Source organism: Diceros bicornis, chromosome X, assembly GCF_020826845.1.
Source record: "Diceros bicornis minor isolate mBicDic1 chromosome X, mDicBic1.mat.cur, whole genome shotgun sequence".
In the NCBI taxonomy this organism is placed as follows: domain Eukaryota; kingdom Metazoa; phylum Chordata; class Mammalia; order Perissodactyla; family Rhinocerotidae; genus Diceros; species Diceros bicornis.
This window is the reverse complement of record NC_080781.1, coordinates 46,071,255-46,091,046: the sequence shown is the minus strand read 5'-3', so window position 1 is coordinate 46,091,046 and position 19,792 is coordinate 46,071,255. Positions and strand designations below refer to the sequence as shown.

The window sequence follows — 19,792 nt, the reverse complement described above, 5'->3', positions numbered from 1 at the left end:
GATAAAGAAGTTGTGGTATATATATACAATGTAATACTACTCAGCCATAAAAAATGATGAAATCTTGCCATTTGTGACATGGATGGACCTGAGAGTATCATGCTAAGTGAAATAAGTCAGACGGAGTAAGGCAAATACTGTATGATTTTACTCATATGTGGAAGATAAAAAAAACAACAACGAACGAACACATAGATACAGAGAACAGACTGGTGGTTACTAGAGGGGAAGAGGGATATGGGGAGGATGAAAGGCATAAAGCAGGACATTTATATGGTGATGGATGGAAACTAGACTTTTGGTGGTGAACACGATGCAGTCTCTATAGAAGTCAAAATATAATGATGTACACCTGACACTTCTATAATGTTATAAACCAGTGTTACCTCAATTAAAAAAAAAAAACTACCAGAGGAGGTGACGTCAGCAACATGGCAGAGTGAGCTGTTCCCTTTGTCTCTCCCCCTTCGAACTACAACTAAAAGGACATTCATTGATCAGCAGAGGATACCCACATAGCACATCAGGACGCCTGAGAGACCCGAGCAGCGATACATCTGAAGGTGGATGGACTACCCTCCAAGGAGGTGATGGAGATAGGTGAGCACACTCTGGACCCCAGGCAGCCCAGGACACGCATGCAGCTACTTTCCCAGCTGGAGCGATCATAGCATCACTGTGGCCCCGAAGGCGGAAGGCGTGTCTCGGCGGGACTGTGGGGGCAGGTGGCAGTAGTCCGGAAGCCCCGTGTGATCACTCTCTCAGCTGGTGGAAGAAACCACAATCTCACTGCAGTACCAGGGAGTGGCTTTGGCTCGGTCCCAGGGGGGAGGCCCCACCCACCAAGCACAATGGCTGGTGTCACCTGGGAGCAGAGGGTGGCTGAGATCCCAGTCTGGGTGAACAAGCTTCCAGCTGCCATGAATGCTCATAGTACCGCTGAGGCCCTGAAGTGGGGAAGCATGTCTCGGTGGGACTGTGGGAGCAGGTGGCAGTAGCCCTAAGCCCCCGTGTGATCACTGTCGCCTGGTGGGAGAATTGACAATCTCACCCAGTCCCAGGGAGTGGCTTTGGCTCGGTCCCAGAGTGAAGGCCCCGCCCACCAAGCACATGGCTGGTGTGACCTAGGAGCAGAGGGCGGCTGAGCTCCCAGTCCAGGCAAACAAGCTCCTGGCTGCCGTGAACACCCATAATACTGCTGTGGCCCAAGGTGGGAGCACAACTCTGTGGGTCTGCGGGAGCAGGCGGCAGTAGCTCTGAGCCCCTATGAGATCACTCTCTCGACCGGTGGGAGAATCCACAATCCCACCGGGGTCCCAGGGAGTGGTTTTGGCTCAGTCCCAGAGGGGAGGTCCCACCCACCAAGCACAATGGCTGGTGCGAACTAGGAGAAGTCAGCAGCAGAAACCAAACGAGCTTGGGGCTGCCATGAATGCCCACAGTACCGCTGCAGCCCTGAAGGAGGGAGCACAACTCAGCGGGACTGTGGGAGAGGGCAGCAGCAGCCCTGAGCCCCCCGTGTGACTACTTTCCCACTTGGTGGGAGACCCCACAGCGGCGCTGCGATCCCAAGGAGTGGCCCAGGCTCGGACAGGCACAGCTGACAGGGATTGCAGCAGTGGGCTCAGATTACACACCTACTTCCCTCCCCCAAATGGCAGCAGATGGAACCTGCATCCAGAAACTATCACTATGCGCTGGCACAAATCCACTCCATCAAACGGTATAAAGAAATATATTAATATTCCATACCAGAAGGAAAAAGATAAACACCCAGAAATCAACCCTGAAGGCATGGAAATCTACAATCTAAATGACAAAGCATTCAAGACAGCTATCATAAGAAAACTCAACAAGCTACAAGAGAATTCTGAAAGAGAATTCAATGAAATCAGGAACCAAATTACTGAACAGGGGGAACTCTTCACAAAAGAGACTGAATCTATAAAGAAAAACCAAACAGAATTTTTAGAGATAAAAAACAGAATGGATGAGATAAAGAAAAATCTGGAGTCCTTAAACAACAGACCTGACAACATGGAGGACAGAATTAGCCATCTAGAGGATAGGAATATAGAAATGCTTCAGATGGAGGAGGAGAGAGAACTTAGGCTAAAAAGAAATGAAGAAATTCTCTGAGAAATATCTGACTCAATTAGGAAATGCAACATAAGGTGCACAGGTATTCCAGAGGGCGAAGAGAGGGAAAAAGGAGCAGAGGGCTCGTTCAAAGAAATAATAACTGAGAACTTCTCAAACCTGGAGAAGGAGCTGGAATTACATGTAAAAGAAGCCAACAGAACTACCGATTTCATCAATGTAAAAAGACTTTCTCCAAAGCATATATTAGTAAAGCTGGCAAAAGTCAATGACAAAGAAAAAATATTAAGGGCAGCAAGGCAGAAGAGAATAAACTACAAAGGAGGTTATTCAGGCTTTCAGCGGATTTTTCAGCGGAAACCTTACAGGCTAGGACAGAGTGGAATGATATATTGAAAATTTTGAAAGACAAAAACTTTCAGCCAAGAATAGAATATCCAGTGAAAATATCCTTCAGACATGATGGAGAAATAAAAACTTTCCCAGATAAACAAAAGCTGAGGGAGTTCATTGTCACAAGACACCACCTACAAGATTTGATCAGGAAGGCCCTCATACCTGAAAAAAAAAGAAAGGGTTTATAAAGCCTTGAGCAAGGGGATAAATGGTCAGACAAAATCAGAAAATTGCAACTCTCTATGAGAACAGATTAGCAAATACTTAATTATAACTCTAAAGATAAAGGGAGGGAAAACATCAAAAATAAATATTATCACTTCATTTTAACCACAAATTCACAACACATAATGGAATAAGTTGTGACAACAACTTAGAAGGGGAAGAGGGAGGGGTAGAAACATGCTTAGAGTAAGGGAACAAGAGGTGATCAGGGAATGGACAATCTCATCTACGAGATCTTTTATACAAACTGCACAGTAACAACTAAACAAAAAATCAGAAAAAAGACACAAACGATAAATGAAGAGAAAACTGAGAAAACCATCATAGAGAGCCACCAAACTAAATTACCAGTCTGAAATACACTGGATGAGAAACAAAGGAAATAGATAACAACTGAAAAAAAGCAATAAAATGGCAGTATTAAGCCCTCATATATCAATAATCACTCTAAATGTACATGGATTGAATTCTCCAATCAAAAGACACGGAGTGGTTGGATGAATTAAAAAACAAGATCCAACAATTTGCTGCCTCCAGGAAACACATCTCAGCTCTAAAGACAAACACAGGCTTAGAGTGAAGGGATGGAAGACGATACTCCAAGCTAATGGCAAACAAAAGAAAGCAAGTGTTGCCATACTTACATCAGATGAAGTAGACTTCAAGATAAAACAGGCAATGAGAGAAAAAGAGGGGCAATATATAATGATAAAAGGGACACTCCATCAAGAAGACACATCACTTACAAATACATATGCACCCAACACAGGAGCACCAAAGTACATAAAGCAACCATTAACAAACCTTAAAGGAGATATCAACAACACAATAATAGTAGGAGATCTTAACACCCCACTTACATCAATGGATAGATCATCCAGACAGAAAGTCAATAAGTGGACTTAAACGAAAAACTAGACCAGATAGACTTAATAAATATATAGAGAAGCACTCCATGCAAACACAGGAGATTACACATTCTTCTTAAGTGCACATGGAACATTCTCAAGAATAGACCATATGTTGGGAAACAAGGCAAGCCTCTATAAATTTAAGAAGATTGAAATTATAACAAGCATCTTTTCTGACCATGATGCTACGAAACTAGAAATCAACTACAAGAAAAAAACTAGGAAAGTGACAAAGATGTGGAGACTAAACAACATGCTACTGAAAAACCAATGGATCATTGATGAAATTAGAGGAGAAGTCAAAGAATATCTGGCGACAAATGAAAATGAAAATACACCATACCAACTCATAAAGGATGCAGCAAAAGCAGTCCTGAGAGGGAAATTCATAGCAATACAGGCACACATTAACAAACAAGAAAAATTCCAAATAAGCAATCTTAAACTACACCTAACAGAATTAGAAAAGGAGGAACAAACAAAGTGCAAAGTCAGCAGGAGGGAAATAATAAAAATTAGAGTAGAAATAAATGAAATTGAAACCAAAAAAAGAGTAGAAAGGATCAATGAAACAAAAAGCTGGTTCTTTGAGAAGATAAACAAAATTGACAAACCCTTAGCCAGACTCACCAAGAAAAAAAGAGAGAAGGCTCAAATAAATAAAATTAGAAGTGAAAGAGGAGAAATCACAGCAGATGCCACAGAAATAGAAAGGATTATAAGAGAATACTATGAAAATCTATATGCCAACAAATTGGATAATCTAGAAGAAATAGATAAATTCTTAGACTGATACAATGTCCCAAAATTGAATCAAGAAGAAATAGAGAATCTTAATAGACCAATCACAAGTAAAGAGACTGAAACAGTAATCAAAAACCTCCCAAAAAACGAAAGTCCAGGACCAGATGGCTTCTCTGGAGAATTTTACCAAACATGCAAAGAAGATTTAATACCTATACTTCTCAAACTATTCCAAAAAATAGAGGAAGATGGAACACTTCCTAACACATTCTACGAGGCCAACATCACTCTGATGCCAAAGCCAGACAAGGGCAATACAAAGAAGGAAAATTACAGGCCAATATAGCTGATGAACAGAGATGCAAAAATCCTCAACAAAATATTGGCAAACTGAATACAGCAATACATTAAAAGAATCATACACTATGATCAAGTGGGATTTATACCAGGGACACAGGAATGGTTCAACATTCACAAATCAATCAATGTGATACACCACATTAACAAAACAAGGAATGAAAACCACATGATCATCTCAGTAGACGCAGAGAAAGCATTTGACAAGATCCAACATCCATTTATATAAAAATTCTCAACAAAATGGGTATAGAAGGAAAGTACCTCAACATAATAAAAGCCACATATGACAAACCCACAGTCAACGTCATACTCAATGGGGAAAAGCTGAAGGCCTTCCCTCTGAGAACAGGAACAAGACCAGGGTGCCACTCTTGCCACTCTTATTCAACATAGTACTGGAGGATCTGGCCAGAGCAATTAGGCAAGAAAAAGGAATAAAAGGAATCCAAATAGGCAATGAAGAAGTGAAACTCTTGCTGTTTGCAGATGACATGATTTTATATATAGAAAACCCTAAAGAATACATTGGCAAACTATTAGAAATAATCAACAACTACAGCAAAGTTGCAGGGTACAAAATCAACTCATAAAATCAGTTGCATTCCTATATTCTAATAATGAACTAACAGAAAGATAACTCAAGAAGGCAATCCCATTTACAATCACAATAGAAAGAATAAAATATCTAGGAATAAATTTAACCAAGGAGGTGAAACACCTATACAATGAAAACTATAAGACATTATTGAAAGAAATAGATGATGACATAAAGAAATGGAAAGATATCCCATGCACATGGATTGGAAGAATAAAGATAGTTAAAATATCCATACTACCTAAAGCAATCTACAGATTCAATGCAATCCCGATCAGAATCCCAATGACATTCTTCACGGAAATAGAACAAAGAATCCTAAAATTCCTATGGGGCAACAAAAGACCCCAAATAGCTAAAGCAATCCTGAGAAAAAAGAACAAAGCTGAAGGCATTACAATCCCTGACTTCAAAATATACTACAAAGCTATAATAATCAAAAGAGCATAGTAGTGGTACAAAAACATACAGATCAATGGAACAGAATTGAAAGTCCAGAAATAAAACCACACATACATGGACAGCTAATCTCGACGATGGGGCTTAGAACATATATTGAGAAAGGAAAGTCTCTTCAATAAATGCTGCTGGGAAAACTGGACAGCCACATGCAAAAGAATGAAAGTAGACCATTAGCTTTCGCCATACACAAAAATTAACTCAAAATGGATCAAAGGCTTGAAAGTAAGACCTGAAACTATAAAACTGCTAGAAGAAAATATAGGCAGAACACTCTTTGACATTGGTCTTAGAGGGATCCTTTTGAATTCCATGTCTACTCGGATAAAGGAAACAAAAGAAAAAATAAACAAGCGGGACTTCATCAGACTACATAGCTTCTGCAAGGCAAAGGAAACCAGGATCAAAATGAATAGACAACCCACCAGCTGGGAGAAAGTATTGGCAAATCATATATCCGACAAGGGGTTAACCCCCATAATATGAGAAGAACTCACACAACTGAACAACAAAAAAACAAATAACCCAACCAAAACCAGACAAGGACAACACAAAAAAAAGAAAATTACAGGCCAATATCACTGATGAACATCGATGCGAAAATCCTCAACAAAATATTAGCAAATCGCATACAACAATACGTTAAAAAGATTATACACCATGATCAAGTGGGATTTATTCCAGGTATGCAGGGATGCTTTAACATTCGCAAATCAATCAACATAATACACCACATTAATAAAATGAAGAACAAAAATCACATGATCATCTCAATAGATGCAAAGAATGCATTTGACAAGATACAGCATCCATTTATGATAAAAACTCTGAATAAAATGGGTATAGAAGGAAAGTATCTCAACATAATAAAGACCATATATGAGAAACCCACAGCTAATATCATCCTCAATGGTGAAAAACTGAAAGCCATCCCTCTAAGAACAAGAACCAGACAAGGATGCCCACTGTCACCACTCCTATTTAACATAGTATTGGAAGTCCTAGCCAGAGCAATCAGGCAAGAGAAAGAAATAAAAGGGATCCAAATTGGAAAGGAAGAAGTGAAACTGTCACTATTTGCAGATGACATGATTTTATATATAGAAAACCCTAAAGAATCCACCAGAAAACTTTTAGAAGTAATAAACGAATATGGTAAAGTTGCAGGATACAAAATCAACAAACAAAAATCAGTTGCATTTCTGTACACTAACAACGAAGTAGCAGAAAGAGAAATTAAGAATACCATCCCATTTACAATTGCAACAAAAAGAATAAAATACCTAGGAATAAACTTAACCAAAGAGGTGAAAGATCTGTACACGGAAAACTATAAAACATTTCTGAAAGAAATTGAAGAAGACACAAAGAAATGGAAAGATATTCCGTGCTCTTGGATTGGAAGAATTAACATAGTTAAGATGTCCATGCTTCCTAAAGCCATCTATAGATTCAATGCAATCCCTATCAAAGTTCCAACAACATTTTTGACAGAAATAGAACAAAGAATCCTAAAATTTATATGGAACAACAAAAGACCCCGAATAGCTAAAGGAATCCTGAAAAAAAAGAACAAAGCTGGAGGTATCACACTCCCTGATTTCAAAATATACTACAAAGCTATAGTAACCCAAACAGCATGGTACTGGCACAAAAACAGACACACAGATCAATGGAATAGAATCGAAAGCCCAGAAATAAACCCACACGTCTATGGACAGCTAATCTTTGACAAAAGAGCCAAGAACATACAATGGGGAAAAGAAAGTCTCTTCAACAAATGGTGTTGGGAAAACTGGATAGCCACATGCAAAAAAAATGAAAGTAGACCCTTACCTTACACCATACACAAAAATTAACTCCAAATGGATTAAAGACTTGAATGTAAGACCTGAAACTATGAAACTTCTAGAAGAAAACATAGGCAGTACGCTCTTCGACATCGGTCTTAGCAACATCTTTTCAAACACCACATCTGACCGGGCAAGAGAAACAACAGAAAAAATAAACAAATGGGACTACATCAAACTAAAAAGCTTCTGCACAGCAAAGGAAACCATCAACAAAACGAAAAGACAACCTAACAATTGGGAGAAGATATTTGCAAACCATACATCTGATAAGGGCTTAATCTCCAAAATATATAAAGAACTCACGCATCTCAACAACAAAAAAAACTAACAACCCAATTAAAAAATGGGCGAAAGACCTGAACAGACATTTCTCCAAAGAAGATATACAAATGGCCAACAGACACATAAAAAGATGTTCAAAATCACTAACTATCAGGGAAATGCAAATCAAAACTACAATGAGATATCACCTCACGCCCGTCAGAATGGCTATAATTAACAAGACAGGAAACAACATGTGTTGGAAAGGATGTGGAGAGAAGGGAACTCTCATACACTGCTGGTGGGAGTGCAAACTGGTCCAGCCACTATGGAAAACAGTATGGAGATTCCTCAAAAAATCAAGGATAGAAATGCCATATGATCCAGCTATTCCACTGTTGGGTATTTATCCAAAGAACTTGAAAACACCAATTTGCAAAGGTACATGCACCCCTGTGTTCATTGCAGCATTATTCACAATATCCAAGAATTGGAAGCAACCTAAGTGCCCATCAAGGGACGAATGGATAAAGAAGCTGTGGTATATATACACAATGGAATACTACTCAGCCATAAGAAACGATGAAATCCAGCCATTTGTGACAACATGGATGGACATTGAGGGTATAATGCAAAGTGAAATAAGTCAGAGGGAGAAGGTCAAATACCGTATGATTTCCTTCATTAAGTAGTAGATAATAACAACAATAAACAAACACATAGGGACAGAGATTGGATTGGTGGTTAGCAGAGGGGAAGGGGGGAGGGAGGAGGGTGAAAGGGATAATTCGGTACATGTGTGTGGTGATGGGTTGTAATTAGTATTTTGGTGGTGAACATGGTGTGATCTATGCAGAGATAGAAGTACAATGATGTACACCTGAAATTTTTACAATGTTATAAACCAATGTTACTGCAATAAACAAAAAATTAAAAAAAAAAAAAAGATGTGGTATATATATACAATGGAATACTACTGAGCCATAAAAAATGACAAAATTGTCCCATTTACACCAACATGGATGGACCTGAAGGGTATTATGTTAAGTGAAATAAGCCAGACAGAGAAAGACAAACACTGTAGGACTTCACTCATATGTGATACAGAAACTAACACATGGACAGAGAGAACAGTTTGGTGGTTACCACGGGAAGGGAGTTGGGGGGTGGGCACAAGGGGTGAAGGGGCACATTTATATGGTGACTGACAAATAATAATGTACCACTGAAATCTCACAATGTTATAAACTATTATGACATAAATTTAAAAAATAATAGATATAAATAAAAAAAGATAATACCTGAAAAAAAACACTACCATAGTGACATTTACATGTATGAATTTATGACAAAAATTAGCAGCTTGAACTTGGAGCCTCAGAAATTTGAGTGTCCACAACTCTTACGTGTCCATCAGCTGACGAATGGATAAAGAAGTTGTAGTATACATACACAATGGAATATTAATCAGCCATAAAAAACAAGGAAATCCTGTCATTTGTAACAACATAGATGGTCTTTGAAGGCATTATGCTAAGTGAAAAAAGTCAGACAGAGAAAGACAAATACAGTCATGGGTTGCTTAATGACGGGGTATGTTCTGAGAAATGTGTCATTAGGCAATTTCGTTGTTGTGCAAACATCATAGAGTGTACTTAGACAAACCTAGTTGGTATAGCCTTCACATATGTGTTTTCACATATAGATTTCACATATAGATTTCACATATGTGAAATCTAAAAAACAAAGAAATTCATATAAAAAGAGATCAGATTTGTTGTTACCAGAGGTGGTAGGTGGGGGAAAGGGGAATTGGAGAAAGGTGGTCAAAAGGAACAAACTTCCACTTAGAAGATAAATAAGTACTAAGAATATAATGTACAGTATGATGACTATAGTTAACACTGCTGTATGATATATATGAAAGTTGTTAAGAGAGTAAATCCTAAGAGTTCTCATCACAAGGAAAAAAAATCATTTTTTCTTTTTTTGCTTTCTCTTTATATTGTATCTATATGAGATGCTGGATGGTAACTAAACTTATTGCAGTAATCATTTCACAATATATGTAAATCAAACCATTATGCTGTAACCTTAAATTTATACAGTGATGTGTGTCAATTATATCTCAATAAAATTGGGAAAAAAAGAGAAAAAAGAACTAAAAGAAAGTATTAGAATGATGTTTCACCAAACAGAGAATATCACTAAACAGACATAAATTATAAAAAGGAATCAAGTAGCTATTTTGGAGTTGAAAAGTAAAATAACTGAAATGAAAATTTCGCTAGAAGGTTTCAACAGCAGATTTGAGTGGGCAGCAGGAAGAATTAGTGACCTCGAAGACAGGTCAGTTGAGAATATCCAGTCTGATAAGCAGAAAGATAAAAGAATGAGGAAAATGAGCATAGCCAAAGGGACCTGTAGGATGCCATCAAATTTACCAACATTTGCATATGAGAGTCCCAGAAGAAGAGAGAGACAGGAGCAGAAATACTATCTAAAGAAATAATGCCTGAAACTTTTCCAAATTTGATGAAAAACATTAATCTACATATCCAATAAGCTCAACCAACTCCAAGTTGGATAAACTCAAAGAGACTATACATCATAACCAAAACCAAAGACAAAGAGAGGATCTTCAATTGAGCAAGACAGAAGCAACTCATAACATACAAGGAATTCTCAATAAGAGTGACAGCTTCTTTATCATCAGAAACCATGGAGGATAAAAAGCAGTGGGATGACATATTCAAAGTGCTGAAAGAAAAACCCTGTCAACCAGGAATTCTAAATCCAGCAAAACTATTCTTCTAAAAAGGAGAGATCAAGACATTTCCAGATAAACAAAAACAGAGTTCATTGCTAGTAGACCGGCCCTATAAGAACTGCTAAAGGGACCTCTTCAGGTTGAAATGAAAGGACATTATACAGTAAATCAAATCCTCACGAATAAAGAGCACTAGCAAAGGTAACTACATAAGTAAATATAAAAGATAGTATAAACATATTTTTTGTTTTATCTCATTTTTTTCTATTAAAAAGACAGCTGCATAAAGCAATAATTATAACTATGTTCATGGACATACAACGTATAAAGATGTAATTTGTGACAGTAATAGCATAAATGAGAAAGGAATGGAACTATAAAAGAGCAAAGTTTTTGTATACTATTGAAATTAAGCTGATATTAATCTGAATTAGAATGGAATAAATTAAGACATTAATGTTAATCCTCAGGACAATCACTAAGAAAATAACTGAAATAGATATAGAAAAGAATGGAATTAAAATGAGACACTAGAAAATAGCTATCAAATACAAAAGAAGGCAGTAATGGAAGAATTGAGGAACAAAAAATAAATGAGACATAGAGAAAACAAACAGAAAAATGGACAATTTAAACCCTACTTTGACAGTTATTACATTAAGTATAAATGGATTACATTCTCCAATTAAAAGGCAGAGATTGGCAGAATGGATAAAAAACCATAATCCCACGATACGCTATCTACAAGATACACACTTTAGATTCATACACAGACTGAAAATAAAAGGATGGAAAAAGACATACCATGACAGTACCCAAATGAGAAATGGAATAGCTATACTAATATTAGACAAAATAGACCTTAAGACAAAAATGTTATTAGAGACAAAGAAGGACATTTTATAATGATAAAAGGGTCAATCAATCAATAAGATATAATAAGCATAAACATATATCACCTAACAACAGAGCCCCAAAATACATGAAGCAAAAACTGACCGAATTAAAGGGAGGAACAGATAATTCAACAATAATAGTTGGAGACTTCAATGCCCGACTTTCAATAATGGATAGGAGAATTAGACAGAAGATCAGCAAGGAAACAGATGTCATGATATCTGAAATTTCCCTTGATATGCCTTGAAACAAAGGATGAAGCAAATATAGCAAACTGTTAATTATTAAATCTGGGTGATAAATACACGGGTGTTCGCAGTACTAACCTCTCTAATTTTGTGTACATTTGAAAATTTTCATAACAAAAATTTTTTAAACATATAAAAGGGAAAATATTTACTGATTATTCTTGTCTTTGTGACCACATTAATTTGACTATTGTAGCACTATAGTATATTTAAATATCTTATATGGCGAATTTCTTTTCACTTACTTTTTCTATTCTCAAATTCTTTAAACTAATAATACATGTTTACTCTTATAAATTAATTTTGGAATGAGTTCTCCACAAAATTCCATTAGGATTTTGATTTGGCATAATGTTAAACATATACTAAACACATACATTAAATTAAATGACCCTTTACAATACTCAGTCTTTGTAACCAGGCACATGGTACATCTCTACTCATTCAGATCTTCTTTTATGTCCTCAGTAAAGTTTTGAAGTTTTCTTCATGTAGTTCTCACACACATCTTCTTAAGATTACTCCTGGGTATTTTATATAATTGTTGTTATTGTCAATAGGATCTTTTGTTCTCAGTGTATTATGGTTATTACTGATATATGACAATTCTTGATTTTTGGATATGTGGTTTATATCCAGTGATTACCCAATTTATTTAATTCTCATATTAGTTCAAACAGTTTTTCAGTTGATTCTTTTGCATTTTCTAATTATACAACCACATCATTTTTTTCACTTGTCAAATACTTATTAAATACTTCCCATGGCCAAGGCATTATGCAAAGTGCTACAGATACAATGATGGACAAAAATATACAGGATTTCAACCCTTAGTGAGCCTCATATCATGATTGTCTGATCTTTTAATTTCTAATAGTTACAGTTGTTTCTGCTTCATTACTAATTATGCTGTCTAGAACTTTTAGAACAATGCTAAATAACAGCAGAGATGATGGATATATTTGTCTTATTCCTTATTTTAATGGGAATACCTTTAGTAGAATGCCTCAATCTTTTTTGGGTTAAGAATCCACTTTGAAAACATGATAAAAGTTATTAGCTTTCTCTCTAGAGAAATATTGAAGAAATACAGAGATGTTAATTATCTGCTCTCTGAACAGGGAAACAATCGGTAAGATCAACTTTTGATATATAAATATTCAGAATTTTTACGTAGAATGAGGAAAATATACCATAAATAAATTATATATATATATATATATATAAACGATGACTATTCCCTTTATCAAAAGGGCAATTTGAAAAGCCTGAAGACCAACATGGATAAATGGGCAAAGCTCAGAAATAAAATTTATAAAAGAAGAAATTCTAATGCTAATACAAACATATAGAAAATATTTAGTCAAAGAAATCCAAATTAAATCAATGAGATACTGTTGTTTGCTTGTGAATTACCAAAGATCAAAAGAATATCATGGTGGAGACTGCTTGTTATCAACCTCAGTATCATTCTCCCTTTCTTGCTTACTAAAAAAGACATGACTTTGTGGGACAGCAATGTATCTAGCTAAAAACTACATTTCCTGACCTCCCCAGCAGATAATCTTGGCCATGTGACACAATTTTAGCCACAGAGATATAACAAAATGTGGAACTTAAAACTCTTTGGGCAAGGGCGCTCAGCAGGCCTGTTCCTTTTTCCTTTTGCTCTTCCTCTTCTTCCTGATTGCAACTCAGACCCCTCTGCTGTAGGTAAAGCAGCCATCTTGTGACCTTGAGGGGATAAGCACTCACTAAAGATGCCTGAGAGGTTTCTGTTACTCACAGGCAAACACTATTCCTAACTGATATGCTCAACGCCTGTAAGGATTCATAAACAATTACTCTCACACATGGCTGGTGGGAGTGTAAACTAGTACAACCTTTCTGGAAAGCAGCTTGGCGATACATATCACGAGCTTTTAAAACATTCATGTTAACAAATTGTATTGGCAAAGGTGTAGGGAAACAGGCACTCTCATGCATTGCTTGTGGGAGTATAAACAATCTCTAAGACGTAATTGTTAAGTGAAAACAGGAAAGCACACAGTGTGTAAAGTATGCTTCCAATTGAGTAAAAAAAGAGAGGGAAAGAAAATATATACCCATATTTACTTGTATATGTATAAACTACCTCTGAAAGGATAAACATCAAACTGATAACAGTGGCTGACCCCAGGTGGGGAACTGGAAGGCTGCAGAGCAGGGGTGGGAGGGAGACTTTTCACTGTATACCCTCATATACTTTGGCCCTTTTAGACTTTCATGGGGATCCATCCTAAGTAAAACATCAGAGAACATAAGAGGTGAGTGACGTCAGCATCATGGCGGAGTGAGCTTTCCCGTGAATTCTTCCCCCACAAAATACAACAAAAGTAACAGCCACAGACCAACAACGGAATCCCAGACAGTCAAAAGCTGGAGCGGAGGGATCCACACTGCCGCACATCTGAGAGCGGAACGTGCTGGGCCCCCGGAGGAAGTGGGGAGAGGTAAGGAGAACTCCGCTCCCTCCCCATCAGATCAGCGATCCGGTCCGCGCGGCTCCCAGAGAGGGGGGAGGGGCGGCCCTCGGCGGGAAACTGTAGCTCTTCGGGCGCTCTCAGCCAGTGGGAAACTCCCGCACAGAGGGCTCAGAGGAGCCACAGGGCTACCATCAACATCTGAGCAACCCAGAGAGCGGATAAAGAGGGGCAAACGAGAAGCCTCCCACGTCAGGGACCCAGAGGGCAAAAGAGAGAGCTCCCCCCTCCCCGCAACCCGGAGTCTGCAGCTCGACCAGATCTAGCGGTCCGAGGCAGACCTGAATAAACTGGACTGGACCCGTGGATCGCAGTGGGGAAAAGAAACAAAACAAAACAAAACAAAACTGCGGATCGCAGCAGAAAAACTGGGGCAGAGCGCAGGGGGCTTAGACTACACAGCCCTTTACCACCACACAGTGGCGGCAGGTGGAAATTGCAACCAGAGACTTCCAGGATGAGGAAAATCAAAACCAACACAGGAACCACAATGCAAAAATATATGAAATCACCAGACCAGAAACAAAATGACAAGCACCCAGAAATCAACCCCGAAGACACAGAAATCCATAAACTAAATGACAGAGATTTCAAAATAGCTATCATAAAAACACTCAACGAAATACGAGACAACACAGACAAACAATTAAATGAGATTAGGAGTTTCTTCACAAAAGAGATTGAAATCATAAAGAAAAACCTATCAGGGCTGATGGAGATGAAGAACACAATGGAGGAGATAAAGGAGAATCTGGAATCTTTAAAGAACAGAGCTGACAATATGGAGGAAAGAATTAGTACTTTAGAGGATAGGAATACAGATATACTCCAGATGGAAGAAGAGAGAGAACTAAGACTAAAAAGAAATGAAGAAAGACTCCGAGAAATATCGGACTCTATTAGAAAATGTAACATAAGAATTATAGGTATTCCTGAGGGAGAAGAGAGGGAAAGAGGAACAGAGAGCCTATTCAAGGAAATAATAGCTGAAAATTTCCCAAATCTGGGGAAGGAGCAGGAAATACCAGTAAGCGAAGCCAACAGGACTCCTATATATATTAACAGACAAAGGCCTTCACCACGACACCTAGTGGTAAGGCTAGCCAGGGTCAACGACAAAGAAACAATATTAAGGGCAGCTAGACAAAAACAAAAAATAACGTACAAAGGAACTCCCATCAGGCTCTCAGCGGATTTCTCAACAGAAACTTTTCAGGCTAGAAGAGACTGGAATGATATATTCAAAATACTAAAAGACAAAAACTTTCAGCCAAGAATACTCTATCCAGCAAAAATATCCTTCAAATATGATGGAGAAATAGTAACTCTCCCAGATAAACAAAAGCTAAGGGAGTTCATGGCCACGAGACCGCCACTACAAGAAATACTCAAGAAGGCCCTCAGGCCTGAAAACAAGAAGAGAAAGGGAACACAAAGTTTGGAGTAAGGAGAAAAGTAGGTAGACAAAATCAGAGAAATAGTAGATCTTTACCGGAATAGGTTAGCAACCACTTAAATACTAAACTCAAAGATCAAAGGAAGAAATTCACCAAAAATAAATTTAACCTCATCACTGTAAACACACAGCCACAACACAAGATAGAATAAGGTATAACAAGAGCAACTTAGAAGGGGAAGAGGAAAGTGACTGAATTGACTTAGTATAAGGAAATAGGAGGCTATCAGATAATGGACTATCTCATACAGAAGATTTTTCGCCCAAACCTCAAGGTAACCACTAAACAAATAATCAAATTAAAACCACATATGATAAACAAAGAGAAAACTAGAAGAATCATAAGACAGAACAACCAAACTGAATTGGCAGTCCAAAACAAATGGGACAAGAAACAAAGGAAATGCAAAAGAACCAGAAAATAAGTGACAAAACAGCAACATTCAACCCTCATATTTCAATAATTACCCTAAATGTAAATGGATTGAACTCTCCAATCAAAAGATACAGAGTGGCAGGATGGATTAAAAAGCAAGACCCAACAATATGCTGCCTCCAGGAAACACATCTTAGCACTAAAGACAAGCACAGGCTCAGAGTGAAAGGATGGAAGACAATACTCCAAGCTAATGGCAAACAAAAGAAAGCAGGTGTTGCCATACTCATATCAGACAAAGTAGACTTCAAGATAAAACAGGTTAAGAAAGACAAAGAAGGGAAATATATAATGATAAAAGGGACACTCCATCAAGAAGACATATCACTTATAAATATATATGCACCCAACATAGGAGCACCAATGTACATAAAACAACTATTAACAAACCTAAAAGGAGAAATCAACAACAACACAATAATAGTAGGGGATCTTAACACCCCACTTACAGCAATGGATAGATCATCCAGACAAAAAGTTAATAAAGAAATATTAGACTTAAATGAAAAACTGGACGAGATGGACCTAGTAGACATATACAGAGCACTCCACCCAAAAACAGCTGACTACACATTCTTCTCAAGCGCGCATGGAACGTTCTCTAGGATAGACCATATGTTGGGAAACAAAGCAAGCCTCAATAAATTTAAGAAGATTGAAATCATAACAAGCATCTTTTCAGACCATAAGGCTATGAAACTGGAAATGAACCAGGAAAAAAAAACTGGGAAAGTGACAAAAATGTGGAGATTAAACAACATGCTACTGAACAACCAATGGATCATTGATGAAATTAAAGGAGAAATCAAAAACTATCTGGAAACAAACGAAAATGATAACATGCCATATCAAACCATATGGGACGCAGCAAAAGCGGTCCTGAGAGGGAAACTCATAGCGATACAAGCCCACCTTAACAAACAAGAAAAAGCCCTAATAGGCAACCTTAAATTACACCTAACAGAACTAGAAAAAGAAGAACAAACAAAGCCCAAAGCCAGCAGAAGGAGAGAAATAATAAAAATCAGAGCAGAAATAAATGATATTGAGACCAAAAAAACAGTAGAAAGGATTAATGAAACAAAGAGTTGGTTCTTCGAGAAGATAAACAAAATAGACAAACCCTTAGCCAGGCTAACTAAGTAAAAAATCAGAGACACAAACACTTACATATAAAGATATTCACCTCAAATGCTATCACTAATTGTGGAAACTTGGCAATAGGCTAAATGCCCCCACATTAAAGGAGAAGTTAGGTAAATTAGGTATACCCATGGAATAGAATATTTTGTAGGCATTAAAATATTATTTATAAACAACAGCACAGGGACATGCTTATGATATAATATTAATTTAAAAGGCCAGATATATTTATTGTTTTTCAAATTTACAGTCAACCTCCAGTCAATGTAGAGTATTAACTGCAAGACAACATAAATGTTAACATAGACAATGTAAATGAAAGAGTGTGGCTCATAGAAGGTTGGAGGGAGGAAGAAAGAAGCACTACTGTCCATTATCTTAGAAAGTGGGTAATCAAGAGAGACTGACAGAAGCTGATGCAAGGAGAGATAGAGATTAAGCTGATAAACCAAGAAATGGTGGTATAAACCCTATTATCTTGAGTTTTGGAGGAAATTACCAGAAAAATAAGAAACCAGAAACTATGAGGTTGCCTCTTAGGTATGGGATTGGAGGTGGAAAAAGCAGAGGCAGAAGACCATTGCATTTCATCCTGAACTCCTCTATATTATTTGATTTGCTACCAGATATACACATTATTTTGATTAAAAGGCAAAAAATTTTAAAGTAGGACATAAAAAGAAAATGCACAGGAAAAAATACCAGAAGGAAATATGTCAAAATATTAACAGTGGTTCCTTCTGGGTGGCAGAATCACGGGTGGTTTCTTCTTTACACTTTCCTCTATTTTCTGTATTTTCCAAATTTGCTATTATGCTAATCAGCCAGAAACTACAGGAGAAAATAAAATCAGAAAATAGGTCTGAAGAAAGAAAAAAGAAACATTTGCTGACTGACTCACCGAGAGAACACTCCCAGGACTGCCCTGCCACCCACCCCTCTCTCCCAACCCCAAGCAAACACCAGAAAGGCCAAATAGAGCTGGGTGGGGACAGCGGGCCCTTGGATTCCTGAGGAACCACAGGTACTGAGATGTCAGCACCCTCTGAGGCAGACTGCTGACAGTAATGGCTCTCAATGTGCTCACATCTCTTTGTATGCATAGGAGGATTTTGCAGCTCCCTCTCTCAGGAGATAGAATGTATTTCTCCACCCCTGGAATCGAGGCTTAGCCATGTAACTTGCTTTGGCCAATGGGACAATAGAAAACATGACACAAACAGAGGCTTCAAAAGTGCTTGCACATTGGGGCTTGTCTTCTCTTGCTGTTCTAAGCCACTAAGTTTTGGGTAGTTTGTAAGCAGCAAAAGCTAACTGACACACCCTCCGATGTGAAAACCATCCAGCCAATGAGATGAATAAAATTCTTTTATTACCCTCTAAATTCCCTGTTCAACTTAATAATCATTCTTTCTTCCTTCCTCAGAGATAGCCTCTCAGCCAGTACAGGTGACAGTCTAAGGAGTCTTGGGCCTTGTAGAGCTCAACAGTGAGCACAATTTCCCTCCTTTGACAACAATAGTACCAAAGAGCTGGGATTATGGCAGCAGAATGTTTTCAGAAGCCTTAGATTGTTTGCTAAAATTTGTTCAAAGTCTTCCTCTTTTCATCTCAAGCCACATAACATTGGAAACAGCATTTCCATTACCTCCAGCTTTGCTGAACTGAGTACATGAACTCTGTGTCTTATTGATCATTTTTGCTCCAGAACCTAACATGGTAGCTGGCACACAACAGGCACTCAATAAATGTTTGCCACATAAACAAATGAGTGACTGAATCATGTCTTCCCATATTAAATATCCCACCTACTCCCAGCCTATTTTTTTCCCCAACCACCCCCACAGAGTTTAAGGACAGAATACTGGATTACCTTTAGGACTCCATGGAGCGTCATCTGAATTCTTCTTTTTCTTGGGTCGAGATTTCAAAGCAGGGTCATCATCATCAGACTCCAGGGAAGGGTAAACTGCAATGAGAGGAAAAAGCAAGGTAAATTAAGATCTCATCCAGAAGGGTGAAAATAGAATGATACCTACCTTAGCTCCTCACACTCCCCTACAAGTGGACCCTTTACTTAATCCATACTCAACTGCAGGAGTCCCTGAAAGTGCCACATACTTTTTATATCTTTCTATTTTTGCACCCTCGCTGCAAATGTCCTCCCAGTGTCATCTAATTCTGATTCACTCACCCAACATCCATTTAGTGAGTAATTTCATAAGTTACTTTACTGACCCTACAAAATTCAGCTGTAAATTCACTTCTTAAAGAAGCTTTCCCTTGGGGCTGGCTCCGTGGCCTAGTGGGTAAGTTCGGCGTACTCCGCTTTGGCAGCCTGGGTTCAGTTCCCAGGCATGGACCTACACCATTCATCGGTGGCCATGCTATGACAGTGACCCACATACAAAATAGA

At 38.0% G+C, this 19,792-nt stretch overlaps 1 protein-coding gene across 5 annotated transcripts in view; it reads right to left on the bottom strand.

The window, feature by feature from the left end:
• Positions 1 to 19,792, bottom strand: part of PHF8 (PHD finger protein 8) — a 103,120-nt gene that overhangs the window by 11,052 nt on the left and 72,276 nt on the right. For all 5 annotated transcript variants that reach the window (XM_058535922.1, XM_058535921.1, XM_058535920.1 and 2 more), the window contains one exon: positions 19,250 to 19,345. In XM_058535922.1, the coding sequence (XP_058391905.1) occupies positions 19,250 to 19,345 (96 nt within the window). The remainder of the gene's footprint in view (positions 1 to 19,249; positions 19,346 to 19,792) is intronic.